At 42.5% G+C, this 16,978-nt stretch overlaps 1 protein-coding gene across 1 annotated transcript in view; it reads left to right on the forward strand.

Annotated features, from left to right (window-relative positions):
- The window catches only part of dscaml1 (Down syndrome cell adhesion molecule like 1), an 88,915-nt gene that overhangs the window by 56,351 nt on the left and 15,586 nt on the right, over nucleotides 1-16,978 (forward strand). Inside the window, exons 6-21 of the mRNA XM_063907610.1 lie at nucleotides 718-993; nucleotides 1,366-1,665; nucleotides 3,749-3,891; nucleotides 4,072-4,201; nucleotides 5,640-5,918; nucleotides 6,109-6,237; nucleotides 6,395-6,574; nucleotides 7,928-8,133; nucleotides 9,296-9,392; nucleotides 9,562-9,690; nucleotides 10,277-10,444; nucleotides 10,725-10,795; nucleotides 10,996-11,236; nucleotides 14,214-14,360; nucleotides 14,447-14,602; nucleotides 16,738-16,877. Coding sequence (XP_063763680.1) covers nucleotides 718-993; nucleotides 1,366-1,665; nucleotides 3,749-3,891; nucleotides 4,072-4,201; nucleotides 5,640-5,918; nucleotides 6,109-6,237; nucleotides 6,395-6,574; nucleotides 7,928-8,133; nucleotides 9,296-9,392; nucleotides 9,562-9,690; nucleotides 10,277-10,444; nucleotides 10,725-10,795; nucleotides 10,996-11,236; nucleotides 14,214-14,360; nucleotides 14,447-14,602; nucleotides 16,738-16,877 — 2,792 coding nt within the window. The remainder of the gene's footprint in view (nucleotides 1-717; nucleotides 994-1,365; nucleotides 1,666-3,748; nucleotides 3,892-4,071; nucleotides 4,202-5,639; nucleotides 5,919-6,108; nucleotides 6,238-6,394; nucleotides 6,575-7,927; nucleotides 8,134-9,295; nucleotides 9,393-9,561; nucleotides 9,691-10,276; nucleotides 10,445-10,724; nucleotides 10,796-10,995; nucleotides 11,237-14,213; nucleotides 14,361-14,446; nucleotides 14,603-16,737; nucleotides 16,878-16,978) is intronic.

A 16,978-nucleotide genomic window follows, 5' to 3' on the forward strand; every position in this document is an offset into this window, starting at 1 on the left:
AGAGAATTTCATAATGCTGTGTGTATGAATGAATGAGATGTGAGGAGGGGATGCTGGGAGAGAAGATGGCACACTTGTGGAGAGAAGAAGGGGGAGGAGGTGGAGAGAGGAGTGGGGTTGGGTACAGGGTGAAGTTAGTGGACACTGGGCAGACTGGCCATGGGGCACATCACGGCGCAACCCACAAACCTCCTATGACAGGGCATAGAAGGTGGTACACACACACACACACACACACACACACACACACACACACACACACACACACACACACACACACACACACACACACACACACACACACACACACACACACACACACTTGAACACACACTTGCAGTACATGCAGTCATTGCCTGTGAAGAAAGTCTTACACATGCACTGTCACTCTCACACACATTCAGCAGCCTCCAGCACTTAACACCAGCTGCTTTATTGCTCACTGACATTTTCTCCCCTTTCTGTCTCTCTGTCTCGGTTTTCCTCGCTGCCTAGCACACACACTCACACACACATTAGCAATGGAAGAAATCTTGACACGCAGACAACTAATACACACCAAAACAATATGTGATTTGTGTTTCCTGGCCCTTACTCAATACAAATTGCTTTTGTTCAGCTATGGAAGCGAGACCGTCCTCAATGTTTAGGTTGTAACTTATGAATGAGAAGGTATGGCTGACATTTCTTCTTCTTTTTTCCTTTCCTTATCTCCAGATCCGCTGCGGGTCACCTTGTCTCCTAAGAACCTGAAGACGGGGATCAGCAGTACAGTCATCCTATCCTGTGCCGTCCAGGGTTCTCCGCACTTTACAGTGTCCTGGTACCGTAACACTGAATCTGTCCTGCCAGATCAGCACTTTTCCATCCAGGGGGCTCACAATGAGACATTGTTCATTTCTGCTGCACAAAAGAGACACTCTGGAGCTTACCAGTGCTTTGCCACGCGCAAGGGCCAGACCGCCCAGGACTTCTCCATCATACTGCTAGAAGGTGAGGACGGAAAGCGATTACCATGGCGGTGTATAATCATGAATGTGTATGTCACAAACAAGGCCCAGGGTTAATGTGCTGGTGTCAGTATTAAAATGACTGGGTTTTATCACTCACATCTAATACGTACATGCACATACGTATACACCCATATCAGATGTATCTTCATATAGATATGGTAATTCTAGCACAGGCTATATTATGTTTGACTTTATGCAGCTCCATTTAGTAACTGACTGAAGTGTTACTTTTTCATTCAGTAGCTTACAAAAAAATATGGTATATATTTATAGTTTATAGTGCTTTTCAGTGCTGTAACACACTGTTATCATTTGTTTCTAAATTCACACCACCTTATGTATTGTTTCTCAGATGGTACACCCCGTATTGTCGCCTCCTTCAGCGAGAGGGTGGTGGTCCCTGGTGAACCCTTTTCCCTGATGTGTGCTGCCAAAGGAGCGCCTCCTCCCACCATCACCTGGACCCTGGACGATGAGCCTGTGGCCCGGGACCTGTCGCGTGTCAGAGCCAGCCAGTACACGCTCTCAGACGGCAGCACTGTGAGCCACGTCAACGTCAGCAGCCCGCAGATTCGAGATGGAGGAGTGTATCGGTGCGCCGCACGAAACTCGGCCGGTAGTGCCGAGTACCAAGCGCGCATAAACGTAAGAGGTGCCTGTCTACTTTTCAATATCAGTCATACAGATGCTTACCATAGCCTGACCCCTACCTTGTACCCTTCTATATCTCTACCTCTATCTCTATATGTGTGTTTTGCTGTATTGTATTTACTTTTATTTCTTTACTTTTTTGTTCTGTCCGTCACTCTTTATACTTGTGTGTTACTGTATTTGTTGCTTTAGCAGCACATATAGTGTTTATGTTGTTTGTCTCATTCTCTTTCTGTCATGCAGTTTGTTAATATCTTCTTTTGTTTACTGTAGCTCTGCACATGTGCCTGTGTGAACAAGCACATACATACGAACACATTGAAAATGCACCCACTGATCCACCTACTACAGCTACCTGTATGCACACACGCATTTACTGGCATTCAAAAATGGTTAAAATAGAGATTTCTTTTGACAAAACATAGAGAAAGAAATAGTGGGAAATGGAAAGGATATTAGATTAAGCAAATGTGAGACAAATGCATGAAGACACTTTAGAAGAGAAAGAAACGGATGGCAACAGATAGAGAGAAGAGAGAGAACAGCTGAAATAAGAGAAGAGGTTAGAATAGTGGAGGAGTGCCAGTGTCTGCTGAGGGAGTGATGGTGAACTCTGGTGACAGGACTGGTGATGTCACTGTCATCGGAGACAACAAGAATGAGGAGTGACACTGATGGACAGGGATGTATCACGCTCTCTCTCTCTGTTTCTCTCTCTGTTTCTCTTTCTTTTTCTGTTTTCTCTGTTCTTTGGTGATATGTGTAGTTGTGACATGTGAGTCCGCTCTAAGATGACATGCCAGGATAATCATTGGAGTGAGAATGAGCTTCATTGCCAGTGAGTTTCAGCTCTACATGCAATACACACATACATGAACACACACGTTCCTAACCACACATGAAAAAGCAGTAACACACTAGCATGCTTTCCCACTTGCTGAAATGTGATACACTCAACTCATCCCATTCAGTAAGAGGCCAGCAGCAAAGATACTGAGCCACGTAGACTTTTGTTGAACACACATGCACGCTTATACTGTATATGTGCTTGTGTGTCGGTGTGTGTGTGTGTGTGTGTGTGTGTGTGTGTGTGTCTGTGCGACGGTGTTACTGAATAATACATCTTTCACTCGTCAGAGCTGTGACTTCAAAGCTCAGCACACACTGAGAAAGGAAGGAGAGAGAAACGGAGGAAGAGAAGTGGGGGTAGGAGGGCTGGAAGGAGAAACAAAAACAAAGATACGAGACTAACAATGGTGAGAAGGTCACAGAAGAAGTGACCGATGATTGAGGGATCACTCCCAGTGACTTCCAGGAATGCCCAACACAGTTTATGTCCGTCTGACTGTCTGTTTGACTGTCTGTCTGACTGGTGGCCGACAGCCTTCAGTCTCTGTCTTTTGGCAACGGTACATGACAAACATATTGAGGCAGTCAAGATTAATTTTTGTTATTATATTTATATTTTTTATGAGATCTTTTCTAGGAGTTTTGATCCTGTGACTCTACTGTGCCAATGACTCGTTTTGCCCAATATTGCTATTTCTCATCATCCCTCAAAACACTATAGGCCATGTAGTTTGGACCTAATAGATTTTGCAGCACAAATGTTGGCAGAGAACATGTTCATTAGTTTGAAACCGTTGGAAAACAATGTGTTCTTTACATTAAGTAACCATTGAAAATGCACAACACTTTACCCATGCCCCACAGTCAATAAAAAGTGCATTGCACATTTCCATGATTAGGCTGGTCATGCACTCTACAAATGTGGCAGGTTCAGGATACATTGACAGTGATACAACTCGTAGCAGTTTGCAAGCCTTTGCATTAACTGCAAGGCGCACTGATATCTCTCTTTCTCTTTGTACACTCACATTCTTTTTTTCTCTTCTGTCTCTTAACTACTCCCTAACTCCCTTCCTTATCACCCCTCCCCTTTATTCCTAAAATTCCAACACCTGTTTCTGACACCATCATCTAACGATTTTATTATTTTTCCTCTATTTTCTTCCTCTTGTCAACCCTTCTCTCTCTCTCTGCATCCCTCTCCCTCTGCCCATATGTATCTCTCTGCCCATCAGGTCCACCAAGGATTCGGCCTATGAAGAACATCACTGCAGTGGCAGGAAGAAATTCTTTCATAAACTGCCGTGTGATTGGGTACCCTTATTACTCAATCAACTGGTACAAGGAGGGGCTTCTGCTGCCTGACAATCATCGCCAGGTGGATTTTGCTCTCTGCATTTCTGCTCAAAAATATATCAGAACCTGGGGGTGAGGGATGGGGAGGTTTGCATCAGTGTCGGATATGTTTCGGACTTCATCTCATTTCAATTCACAGCTTTAAAAAATATGTGAGTAAGAAGACAACTCATGCATCATAACACGGATGGTTTCTGTTCAGGTGGTTTATGAGAATGGGACTCTGAAGCTCAGCGACGTTCAGAAGGGGATGGACGAGGGGGCCTACGTCTGCAGCGTGCTCATCCAACCACAGCTGTTCATCACACAAACTGTCTATATCACCGTCAAAGGTCAGTTGTAGGTCGATCGTTTAAAAAGTGATTTGTTTTTTATAGTTCTTTAACATAAGGGTAGGTTGAACAGTCACACAGATGTTGTTTAAAAACAGCAGCTCGCATGTGTATGCTTTTTGGGGGATTGTCCAATGAGTTTAATATATTGAGTGAACATATATTTAGATCGTCATTTAGGTGACTCTAGATGTGTTTTAGAGGGCCATGATGTCGAAGACGCAGTGGGAAGAAATTATGAATGAAATAAAGGGTTACTGGAGGACGGTTGGAGAGTGAGTAAGACTTGTTGGGAGCAGGAGGGGGAGAGTGAAACAGGGAGAGGAAGAAGAAAGCTGTAAGCTCTGCATTGCCTCTAATAACCCCTGATTAAGGGGCGGAGCCGCTAGTGCACTCTCTTAACCACATGTTGAGTGCTTTCGGATCAAATATGTGTGTGCTATTCTTATGCATATAGCTGTGTGAATTGAAAAGTGTGTGTGTGCTATATTTTCTGCATGACATCTTGTATGATAACTCGTTTGTTGTTTGAGTCTTGTGTGTTTCGTCTTGACATTAGCAGATGTGTGAAGTCTGTGATGCTCGGGTTTCTTTGTGGTGTTTTTCTATGCGTGTACACAAGTGTACTTGCATGGACATGCACATGCGTGGGTAAATGTGCATTAGCTGTGTGTAGGTGTAGGTATGTGCTTGTATAAATGTGTGCTCGTCATGTCTCTGATTTAATTAGATGAATTTTAACGAGGCCCAGATTAAATCCCCCAGATGTCTCAGCTGTTACCCCCCCACCACCATTACAACCCTCCCCTCCTTCCCAACTCCAAACCACCGCCATCACCTCCGCTGCTCTCCATAGCAACACCGTTCTTCCCCCGGCGGATGGGGCTCTAATTAGAGCAGCTATTATAGGCTGGCTTTACCAGGGCAGTGTGGGGTGGAGTGGAGGGGGCACAGGCAGCTGCAGAATGGGTTGTGGGCTAGTAGGCCAGGGTGCAGTGTTTTTGAAGCTTTGGGGGTCCAGGCTTTGATGAAAGACTTAAAAAATTAAATGGACAGAAACACCACTAGTTTACTGATTAGCCTGTCAGGTAAAAATAGCAGATTCTAAACCGAGCCCTCCGGAAAAAACCTCACTCTGTGTCTTTATGTCTCCCACCTGTATCCTTCTACCTTAACATCACTCACTCACTCTCCCATGTCATGTCCTCTCGATGCCCCAAAATCTTCACGTCTATGTGTCTACCTTTATTCTCTCTGTGTCTTCACATCTGACTTTTCTTTACCCTTCACTTATTCATATCTGCCTCAAACGTCTATATTCACCTCTTACTCACCATACTCATTTAAACAACCTCAAACTGATTCATTCATCTTTTTTCTTTATTTCCATTCCTTTTCCTGCTCAATCTTTCATCCACCCCTTCTTCACCTCTTCCAGTTCCTCCACTGATCCAGCCATTTGACTTTCCACCTACTTCCATCGGTAAATTGATGTACATCGCCTGCGTGGTGTCATCTGGAGACATGCCAATACGCATCACATGGCGTAAGGACGGGCAGGAGATCGTGCCCTCCTCGGGCATCACCATCGACACAAAGGAGTTCATGAGCTCCCTTCAAATATCCAAAGTATCGCTCAAACACAATGGCAACTACACCTGCATTGCTAGCAACGATGCTGCCACTGTCAGCACGGAGAGGCAGCTCACAGTTACAGGTAATAAAAAAGGAGTGAGAGAAAATGTAGAATAAAAGTGATATTTTGAAAGGGTTGAAGGGTAAAGGGAAGGTTTTTTATTAATATAATTACTGAAGGGAGTTTGTAAATAAGGTTGGATGAATTTAGGGATTGGAGTATGTTATTAATTTTTTTTCTTTATTAATTTCTTCCCTCCTTCCTCCACCAGTGCCTCCTCGGTTTGTGGTTCAGCCCAACAATCAGGATGGGATCTATGGGAAGGCAGGGATCCTAAACTGCTCAGTAGATGGGTACCCTCCCCCAAAAGTCATGTGGAAACATGCAAAAGCTGCACTAGGTAATTGACCCATGTTTCATTGTGAATCTATGTACTGTGGTGTGTCTCTGCAGGCTTTTCTTGACACATTGTGATATTTATAAGTTCATACTGCCCAAAAAAAGTTTGATCTATGAATCCTACAATTTATTATAATCTTCTGTCTCTTTCTGTCTAGCGGGTATTGGGAATCCGCAGCAGTACCACCCTGTGCCTCTGACGGGCCGTATCCAGATCATGAATAACGGCTCTCTACTCATCAGACATGTCCTGGAAGAGGATCGGGGCTTCTACCTCTGTCAGGCGTCCAATGGCGTGGGCTCTGACATCAGCAAGAGCATGGTTCTCACTGTAAAGAGTGAGTATGCAATCTAACATGAGCTATGTATGAGTATGGGTTTTTCATGCCATACATGACTGCGAAGAGGCCATCCGGGATGCTCCAATGCTCCGTCCTTATCAGTCTTTACGCAAACACGCTAACTGTTGCAAACCAATGAGCCAGCTCGCACTACTCTCTCTTTGATATGTGGGCAGCAAAGCTGACCATGGACGTGGAGCAAAACAATAAAGAACACTGAGGGAGAATGGGTGTGTGTGTGTGTGTGTGTGTGTGTGTGTGTGTGTGTGTGTGTGTGTGTGTGTGTGTGTGTGTGTGTGTGTGTGTGTGTGTGTGACAGGCAGTGTGAAAGTGAGCAACTGAGCAATTGATCTTTTGACTCGTGGGATCTGACTGCACACAATCAAAAACACTTTGAGCTTAATCATTATCTGCAATCAATCTCTCTCATCCTGCCCTCCCTGTCAGTAACACTCCTATGTAATGCAATGTGAACATGCATGGGGAAAATATACACACATACAGTCAATATCAAGTCCAGCATTAGTGGGCAGTTTTCTTTGAAGGAAGCAGTACCTTGACCTTAACAAAAAGGCTATACCCAGAAAAGAGATGTTAACGCTTAATATCTGGCTTCTTTTGACATCTGCAAACAACAGACACATGTATCCAGGTGCACATAAAGACAGGCAATAGTTTCACCAAGCTCTGCTTTCACAGGATTGCCTCTCTCGCCCTGGTGTTAGTGTTATTGATTGAACCGTTCCTCTCCTCTGCCTCCCTCAATTCTGTCTGTTTCGCTCAGCGGAGAGGGAGAAAAAGAGGAAAAGAGGGAGGGTGGGATGAATTAGTGATGAAAACAAAACAGCAGAACCTTCCTCAGATCGGTATTGTGTGTGTGTGTGTGTGTGTGTGTGTGTGTGTGTGTGTGTGTGTGTGTGTGTGTGTGTGTGTGTGTGTGTGTGTGTGTGTGTGGGTGGGTGTGCGACCAGAGAAGATTGTGAGTGATATTGTTTCTGCCTCTCCATTCACCTACACTCCAGTGTTAACTATTGGAGAATAGTCGAGGAGGTTTATTGACTTTATCTCATTGACCATAGCTCTTCATTACTCTACTGCAATGGAACTTGGCTACACTGAGCTCCACATTTTTAACTGCCCTATTCTCTTCTCTTCTCCATTCCACGTCTTACTCGCTTTCCACTTAAACCCTGCTTATTATCCACTTACTCCATCTTTCCCCCCCCTCTCGGTTTTTTATCCGCCTCTTTCTTCTAACATCCCCCTCATCAATCTGTTTACTGCCACTATTTCCCCTCATTTGTCCTCCCCTTCTGTTCATCTTACACTTAATTTCCTTTCTCCTTCCAGTCCCCGCGATGATCACCAGTCACCCCAACACCACCATGGCTAAGAAGGGTCACTTGAAGGAGCTGAACTGCACAGCCAGGGGAGAATGGCCCATCATCATTCGCTGGGAGAGAGGCGACACAGTCATTGACCCTGACCGCAACCCCCGATACTCCATTACCACCAGTCCCAATGAAAAGACGGACGAGGTGTTGTCTACACTCAAGGTAAGAGGCTCTTATATAGAGTAAGGCATCTAATTGACGAAATCACACAGCAATGTCTTTATGACTCTTACTCAGTTGACAAAGAGATAGCTTTCACCTTCTCTTTTGTCTGTCTGAGCTCTGTTTTTATGAGTCAAGGCAGTACAAAGCACATTCTAGTGTGTGGGAAATAACAGGGAAATTAGACAGAGTCCATCATCCTATCTGTCAGTGTGTTAGAGGTTGGTAACAGTCAAGGCCCTCTAATTGTTTAACATCAGTTTGCTCTCCACCAGGACATATCATCACATAGGTGTTAGAGTTCAGACCATCATCTCCTGAGAGGAAACTCAAAAAGGAATGATGTCTCTCTTCATTTAGACCTGAAAATAGCCATGTCATGATTGTGCTCCACCATACAACATTGGTTAGGGCAGCCACAGATCTACCGCCACTGAAATGATGTGTTACGTATCACAGGAAAGGTGCAGGCAGCTCTTGCAGCCTGATGATGGACTGTCTTTGGATGATGATACTAAGAGAGGGTCACCCTGTAACAAGTGGTTCTGAAGGAGCTCTTTGAAATGAAGAGGAGCTAAATAATTGTGTATCCAGTGAGATCTGAGGATGTCATCTTCTCCCTGCTGTGTTGATGCTCAAATGAGGGAACAAGCTTGTGTGTGCATATACCACAAGATGAATTCAGCGTTGGTGTCATTTATCCATCTCAAGATATAGACTTCAGATGGAATATGAATCTATCAACTTAAAATTATTTAAATTAATATCATTAAGTGAAATTCATCTATTTCAAATGTGCATTTAGATGTATCTACTTGTTAGAGCATGTATATTTTTTTACAGTGCAGGGCAAATATTTTGGTTATTGTGATTTTGAGACTGTCTGTGAGGATACACCATTACCAGCTACAGGGATGAAAATGTCACAGAGGGTGTGTCATTTGACGTTTTTTGAGCAGGTGGGTGTCAAAAAGTGAATCTTGACACCTGGTGTTCCCTATTGCAGCTCTCCTCCCAATGCAGTGTGTGGTGACTCACCAAAATACCAACTATGCCGGTGGAATAAAAACTGTACTGACACCAGGCCAATGAAGCTGTGCTTTACACACAAAGATGTTAATGGTCTCTTTGACATTTTGTATCCCTACCTTTCTCCCAACAGCTGAAACCAGCAGAGCGTGAGGATTCAGTCTTCTTCTCGTGTCATGCTATCAACTCTTATGGCGAAGGGCGAGGCCTTATCCAGCTCACTGTGCAAGGTAACCATTCCTATACAAATAGATGTACCATCGCCTTTTTAGATTGATAACAGATTCACAAACCTGCTTTTCTTTCCTCTAACCAAAAGTGTCTCTGTTCTGGTGTCACCGTTTCCTCCCTAATGTTGTTTTTCTGCCTTTGTGAACATTTTCTAATTGAAATCGTCAGAGCCCCCAGACCCTCCAGAACTGGAAGTGCGAGAAGTGAAAGATCGTAGTATGAATCTCCGGTGGACACAGAGATTTGATGGAAACAGCGTCATTACCTCCTACGATATTGAGTATAAGAACAAGACAGGTAGGTATTTAATTAATTTCACAGGAAATAGGAGAGAAAATTGAATCTGACAACATATGTATGTATATGCTGAGCTTTTGGTGTCTATTTAGTTTATTTGAAACATGACAGAATGGATAGAAATTGACTGTTAAAAGACTTGTTGTACTTGACTTGATGATTATTACTGTAGGAAAGGAAAATAAGCCTCAAAAACTAAGTTCAAAATGTCATAATAACGTACTGCAAACAACATTCGCCCATCTTTCTAAGATGTTTTATTCAAACAGTTGGATAAAATACTGAGGACACAATGCATTGTGGGGCATTTGAGTTTGTCCACTAAGCTCACGTCTCATACTTAGAAATTCTTGCTATTCCAATATATATCTGGGTATTTCCTGTGTACACAACATCCACATACTAAGCAACTGTAACAATTCAATACTCAATTTTGCGTCATACTTTGCACAATGTTCATATGGGATTTCAATCATAGCCTTAATATTGCCTAAGAAGGAGAAAAACAAATCCCCAAATGAATCAAAATTAGTTTTTTGAAGTGCGAATATGATGGCCAACTAAGTATAATTCAAATTTCTGCCAGATACCTGGGAGCTGAAGCATGCAACCCGAAACATCTCCCCCACCAACAATCAGGCCAACATTGTGGACCTGCACCCCGCCTCTGTCTACAGCATCCGCATGTACTCCTACAACTCGATAGGCAAGAGCGAGGCCAGTAAGGAACTCACCATCAGCACAGAGGAAGCACGTAAGTACAGCACTGCATTAATGTGAGCAAATCTTTCCTTTTTGCATGTTGTATTAGCTATTATTAATTGCATCAATGTTGACCCTCACATCTGTCCTTGGACAGATATTTTGTATTGAGAATCTACCTGAATGAAACAGACAAAAATGTCTCTGAAAAATGTAAAACTGAATATTTGAGGGGCATGACACTTGAAAGTCACATTTTGTTGGTTTGACAGTGGGAAATACATCCGCCAAGTCCCATATAACCCTTTCTCACCTCATCTCTTTCTCTGCAGAGCCTGATGGTCCTCCCATGGAGGTGATCCTGCAGCCAGTGACCTCTCAGAGTATCAGGGTCACCTGGAAGGTAAAATATAAAAATGGTTTGCCCTTCTGAACAGCTATGTGCTTCCTAAAAGATTATTTGTTTGTGTAACATTGACTTATCTGATCATCTCACATTTTAGCTGCTTGCAAAATAATCTAATATGTGATGTCCTGTTTCCTTTTCAGTGCATTTAGTTTGAATTTGATGTCAGTACTGTATATCTGTTTTTCATTCTTCAGGCCCCCAGGAAGGAGCTGCAGAACGGGGTAATCAGGGGTTACCAGATTGGATACAGAGAGAACGGCCCGGGCAGTAACGGCCAGTACAGCATTGTGGAGATGAAGGCCACTGGAGACAGTGAGGTCTACACCCTAGACAACCTGAAGAAGTTTGCTCAGTATGGTGTGGTTGTCCAGGCCTTCAACAGAGCCGGTACAGGGCCCTCTAGCTCAGAAATTAATGCCACAACACTGGAAGATGGTGAGGATCATAATAAACAGCACACATACAAAGTATCTCAGCATGGGGACTTATGGGGAAATGGCATTTTATCTTGTCTGTTTAAGAATGTAAATGTGTACTGGTCACCGGCAGCAATGAAGGAAACAAGTTAAGCTGCATGGTCTATTAAAAACAGTGGCAGAGTAAACTGTCAGGCCCATGAAATATCACCCACTGTCTGCTCTGGCTTTGATTCACAGTTACCGCAGTTTGTCTGCTCCATTGTTCTTTTAGCTGTCTCACTGTCTGATCTATGTCAAATCATGCCATGCTTTGTAACCTAAAATTACTACATTCTCTCTCTTCTCTCAACAAGAATAAATGTTGGCTGCTGGCATCCAGATGCTTTTTACAAATACCAAGGACACACATAGTCTCATAGACACAGTATCCATTCAGCAGCACCGCAAAGAGCATTGAGTGATCCCTGTACAGTGAGACATGCAGAGATACTGCTTTGCTGCCTGATGGCTGCGGGTTAGATGGGGCAAATGTTGAGTGAATGGATAAATGAACGAGCAAATGTTTGAATGAACTACAAAAGCATTTCTCAGTATTCATTTTAAGAAATATTTTTCATATGTGGCATACACATCTCTATTCAGAACCAAACTAAAAACAAAGCTCTTGTTATTTGAGATGATCTACAACCAAATGTAATAGCGATCTGCACAAAAATATATATTTTCTTTATTAAAAATTAAAAAATAGTGCCAAAATCATCCACCAACATATTTGTGTTTTTTTATTGAAAGGAGCCACTACTTAGTTTCCTTTTTATGCATTATTAGAAATCACTTTTTATTAGGAGATTCATTCAGTTATATTTGGAATTGAACTTCCAAAGGCGATAATTTAATAGGCAATGTGGGTTTTTTCTTTTATACATTTCTTGTAAAATAAAAATACATTGTACCTTTTGGCCAGGAAGGAACTAAATAGGCCCAAAACAAGCTAGCATATTTTAACAACACACCCATAAAGGCATCTTTACAAGGAAACATATCATCATATCTCTCAAGAACACTTGATATTGTGCTTGAGAGATATTGCTCTTCTTGTACTCTTTATTCTTTATTGTTGAGCTGCAGTCAATTAAATGAGTCTGTACGTTTGAAATGCACATTTTTTTCACTACATGCCGCCTCTCTCAATCATCCACGTACCTCATCCATATTAGTTTTTTCTCCACCATACAAACATACACACGTCACATACATACTTGTCCACCCAGTGAACATTTGGCGGAGCCCCATTGGTCCAGAGCCGGATGAGCCCTCTAGTTCTTCCCTATGGCTGTCACCGTAGCGACAGTGATATTGATGGCCATTATGATAATAGTGATAACAACAAGCATACTAAAAATAATTATAATTAGCTTGTCTCTCTCTCTCTCGTTCCCTCCGCTGCTTCCTGCTGTAATTATCCACAGCTGAGCGCATTGTCTCTCTGCTCCCTCTTTTCATCTTTGTCTGCCCTTCCCTTGCTCCCCTTGCTTTTAACTCCCTTCCTCCCTTCTTCCTCTGCCCCTCACCCCCATCTCCTCCTCCCTGTCGCCCCAGTCTAAAACTGCCTTTCATTGTGTCCTCGTATTCCCCTTCTCTTTTTTTTACTCCTTCCATTTACGTTGTTATTTATGCAAGATTATTCAATACATTAACAACCTTAATGAGTTGTAGTGTTTCTTTTCCCCTCCTGTATCTGCTTTCCTTCTTTTTATCCCCCACCCTAATGCTTACAATTTGGAGACCTGCTCACCTTTTCATTCAGACCCTCTTTCCTTGTCTTATATCTCTTGCAAAGGTATACCTGTGAATGGAGGAAAACATATTTGGTTGCTTTTTAATTCTTTAGCTTAAAGATGTATTCATGCCAAACCCTGTTTTTCAGGATTATAATCCTCTTTCCCCCGTCTTCCTCCCCACCTCCTCTCTCCACCTCTTCACCAGCTGCAGAGAAATTCGCTGGTGGACTTGGCCAAATCTCTGTCTTTCATTGCTCTCTGTCTTTCACTCGCCTCTCTTCCTCTCTTCCTGCCCCTCCTTCTATCACAAGTTGACTCCTGTTCATCTTCAACAGTGTGCGTTATTCAAAGCCTGAAAGACTAATGGTCAGCGGTAGCCAATAGAAGAGACACCTGGGCTTGTGGGGACAGAAGGAGGCTTGTACAGAGAAAGAGAGATGGGGGTGGTAGAGATGGTCCTTTACATCAGGCTGGACGCATGTCATGAGCTTTTTATCTATCGCTAGCCTGTTTACTCCCTTCAGGTTTGATATGGAAATCTAGGGGTTTCAGAGAAGGGGTATTTATGTTCAATTTTGAGGGCGAAAAATGGCAGCCTCTGACCCCACTGACCATGTGATGGATTAGTCACTAAAAAGTCAGTTTTTTCAAACCTATTTAGTTTTAAAGTATAGTGGAGATCTAAAAATATTCGTTAATCTCAAATATATCTGGCAACATTTGGGGGAAATGTGTATAAAATGATGCAAAAACTATTAAATTGATCATTTTCCAAACTTGAATCCTAACTAGATTATGGAAATTAAGTTAAATCCAAATATTTTCACAGAGATATGTGTAAAAGTTATGCACACAGCAATCTAGACTATTGGGTTTTTCAATTATTCACTCTGTATAAACATCATACAGCTTTAATGAAGAGCTGGTACAAGCTGATGCAAAACATATAAATGGGATATTGTGACAATGTGGAATAAGATAAACTAGTTTAAGCTATTTAAAGGGTTGAATAAAACTAGATGCTGAGGGATTACATCATTTCTTTATTTTATCAATTTTATCTGTGGTTTTGCTCAGTCATCAACCGTGTTTCTTCCTTCCAAGAATGGACAATTTCTGTAATGGGATATTGTTAAATAACTGAATATATATTGTTTTGATCTTAGCATTTCTCTTCTCTCTTCCTTCCTTTCCTTTCCTTTATTCGTTCAGTTCCAAGCCAGCCTCCTCAGAACGTGCGGGCCATTTCTGTAACATCAGATGAGGCAGTGATCACATGGGCTGAGCCTCCCAGGATGACGCTGCATGGCGTGTTGAAGGGATACCGCGTCGTCTTCTGGACTGTCTTTCCGGACGGAGGTGTGTTCAGTGTGCCTGTCTTCTTACTTTAGTCTCCAAAACAACTGCAGCATTTGTCTCAACATCTCTCTCCTTTTGTTTTTCAGAATGGGGTGAAATGCAAAATATCACAACCATCAAGGAGCAGGTGGAGCTCAAAGGCCTTGAGAAGTTCACCAACTACAGCATCCAGGTCCTGGCCTACACCCAGGCTGGAGATGGGGTCCGTAGCAACGTCCTGTACATCCAAACCCGTGAAGACTGTGAGTCTATCCACATAGATAAACAAAATAATACATTTAACTTTATGTCATCTGCTTTCACCAAACCTTTAGGACAGGTCTAAAGGTTTTCTGCTTTGTTTAGGCTGCAATGTGGGAGGCCGAGAGCCTGGGGGGTGGAGGGTGTCTTTGTTAGGCTGAGGTTACTGATTAAAACCCTCTTTGTGCTTTGATGTGCCATTACTAGTGCTAATGAGAATTAAGAAGCCAAAAAGTGTTTTGGAGTGTGTGTGGTTACAAGGCCTAAGGGTGTGGGTCTGTGCATGTGAATATGGGGAAGTGTTGGGGGGTGTCAAGTGCTTTTGCATGTGTACAGTGTCTTAGAGTTGGCGTGCGTGTATGTGTACATGTGTACGTACAAACGCTATTGTTTGTGTGCAAGTCTTGCTCAGCACCAAGCACAAGGAGAGGGATTAATTCTTTGTGGCTTAGAGAGAATTAATTTTGTGCTTACACTGGCGGGCTGTGGATTACATCCATATCCGCCTCTCCTCTCCTTCCCTGGGGCCAGGCAGAGGAGGAGGCAGGCGTCTGGAGATGGAGAAAATGAGGGGGTAAAGGGAGCGCTAGAAAGAGGGAAAGGGGGAGATTCTAAGATGTTTCATTTCAGAAAAGGCCTTTCTTCTCACTATATCTCCATTTTATGAGCTGGCCTTGCTGCAATAGCGCTTCAAATATGTGTGTTAGTCTTTGAGTGTGTGTGAGTGTGCGAAAGCTGAGTGTCTCCTTCGCCCTGATGCGGGTTGACACTGTGTCCGGCGGCAACCTTTTCACATACGTTCAGCGCGCTCTGTCTCTCCCGGCCTCCGCCCTTCCCTTTGCCCCTCAGTTGGGTCTGCAGCATATGGAAAAGTGTTTGCAGTGGGATTGTGCAAACAGACAATTCTCAGCTGTCTTCCTCTGTTCTGTCGCTTACTCACAAAGACAGTAGACAGTAAGCATAGTAGCAGGGAAGAGACAGAACAGAGATCCATTATTGAGTTATCTTTCCATTCTCTTTTTAAGGGGTCGCCACACCCTGGGGGCCAAAGCAATATGTCCTTTTGAATATGTGGATATGTGTTTATTTGTTGAATTAATGTATGTTTATCTTAAATTCCTCAAGTAGCAAATTACATTTTCAGCTATTGTAAAAAATAAACGTTTAATGATGAACATTATTAAGGTGTGCATCATTCGAAGGTGTACGTAACTAAGTATTATAAGCTCTTTGTTTGAGTACTTTTGTCATTTTGGTTCCTTTTCTTAGGATGTTCATAGGTGTTCATAAACCTCACTGTTATAAACATTAATGTTGTAATTTAAGATACACACATTTATCTTAAAGTACTGGTAATCTTAAACCTGAAAAAAACAAATACATTATAATAATCTATGAATTTGCTAGTTAAGTGAGGAATTATGTACAAAGAAATGTTCATATGACAAAATACACAAAATAAGAAGTGTTCCCTTACAAACGCAATATGTTTCAGGTGCAGGACAAAAGAAGCAAGCAAAGAAACAAACAAGTCACATTAATCAATCTGCCAATCATTGTGTCAATTAATGGTTTGGTCTATAAAAGTGTGAAAATTGCCCTTTCCCAAACTACCGCCTGACCTTTCAAATAACTTGTTTAGTCAAAACAGCTATCAGGAAAGTCTGTTTTGACTACATTAAATCAAAATTACATTTGAGATTAATAGTAAGGAAAAGATTAAGATTCATATTCTGTGGATCAACTAATAATTACAGCCCTTAACTGCATGCACAACGAATGTTGCACAAATGTGATGATCAAAATGTGTCTTATGGCAGCCATCAGTATTTTCAATAATAGTAAATGTAGAATAGAAAAAACGTTTTCTGTACAAAGCTTGCTGTAATACGTCTTATATTGTAGACTTGGTTGACTAACCACCTAGTCGTTTGTCTAGTGGGAACATGTGAATGTTTTTGGTGCTTGTGATTTGATTTAATTTAACAAAAGAGGGGAAGATCTGCCCAGAAATCACTATGCTGTACACCTTTTAAGAAGCTATTTGTTCTGTTAACCTACAGGCTAAGAACTATCACTGGTTAACATTTTAATGGTTTGCCCACCTTTTCTCTCTTTGCTCCCCTTCATGATTCAGACCCCGGACCTCCTGCTGGCATCAAAACTGTACCCTCTTCCTCCAGCAGTGTCGTGGTGTCCTGGTTACCCCCTCACAAGCCAAATGGAATCATCCGCAAGTACACCATCTACTGCTCCAGCCCCGGGTCTGGCCAACCGGTGAGTTACAAGAGGGATGCGGGGAGTTTTAGAATTAGGAAGTAAATGAAGGAGGTAAAAAAGAGGGAGAGGGTCATCCAAACATGGCTGGTAGTGAAGGT

The sequence above is a fragment of the Eleginops maclovinus genome, chromosome 18 (assembly GCF_036324505.1).
Source record: "Eleginops maclovinus isolate JMC-PN-2008 ecotype Puerto Natales chromosome 18, JC_Emac_rtc_rv5, whole genome shotgun sequence".
NCBI classification, from domain to species: domain Eukaryota; kingdom Metazoa; phylum Chordata; class Actinopteri; order Perciformes; family Eleginopidae; genus Eleginops; species Eleginops maclovinus.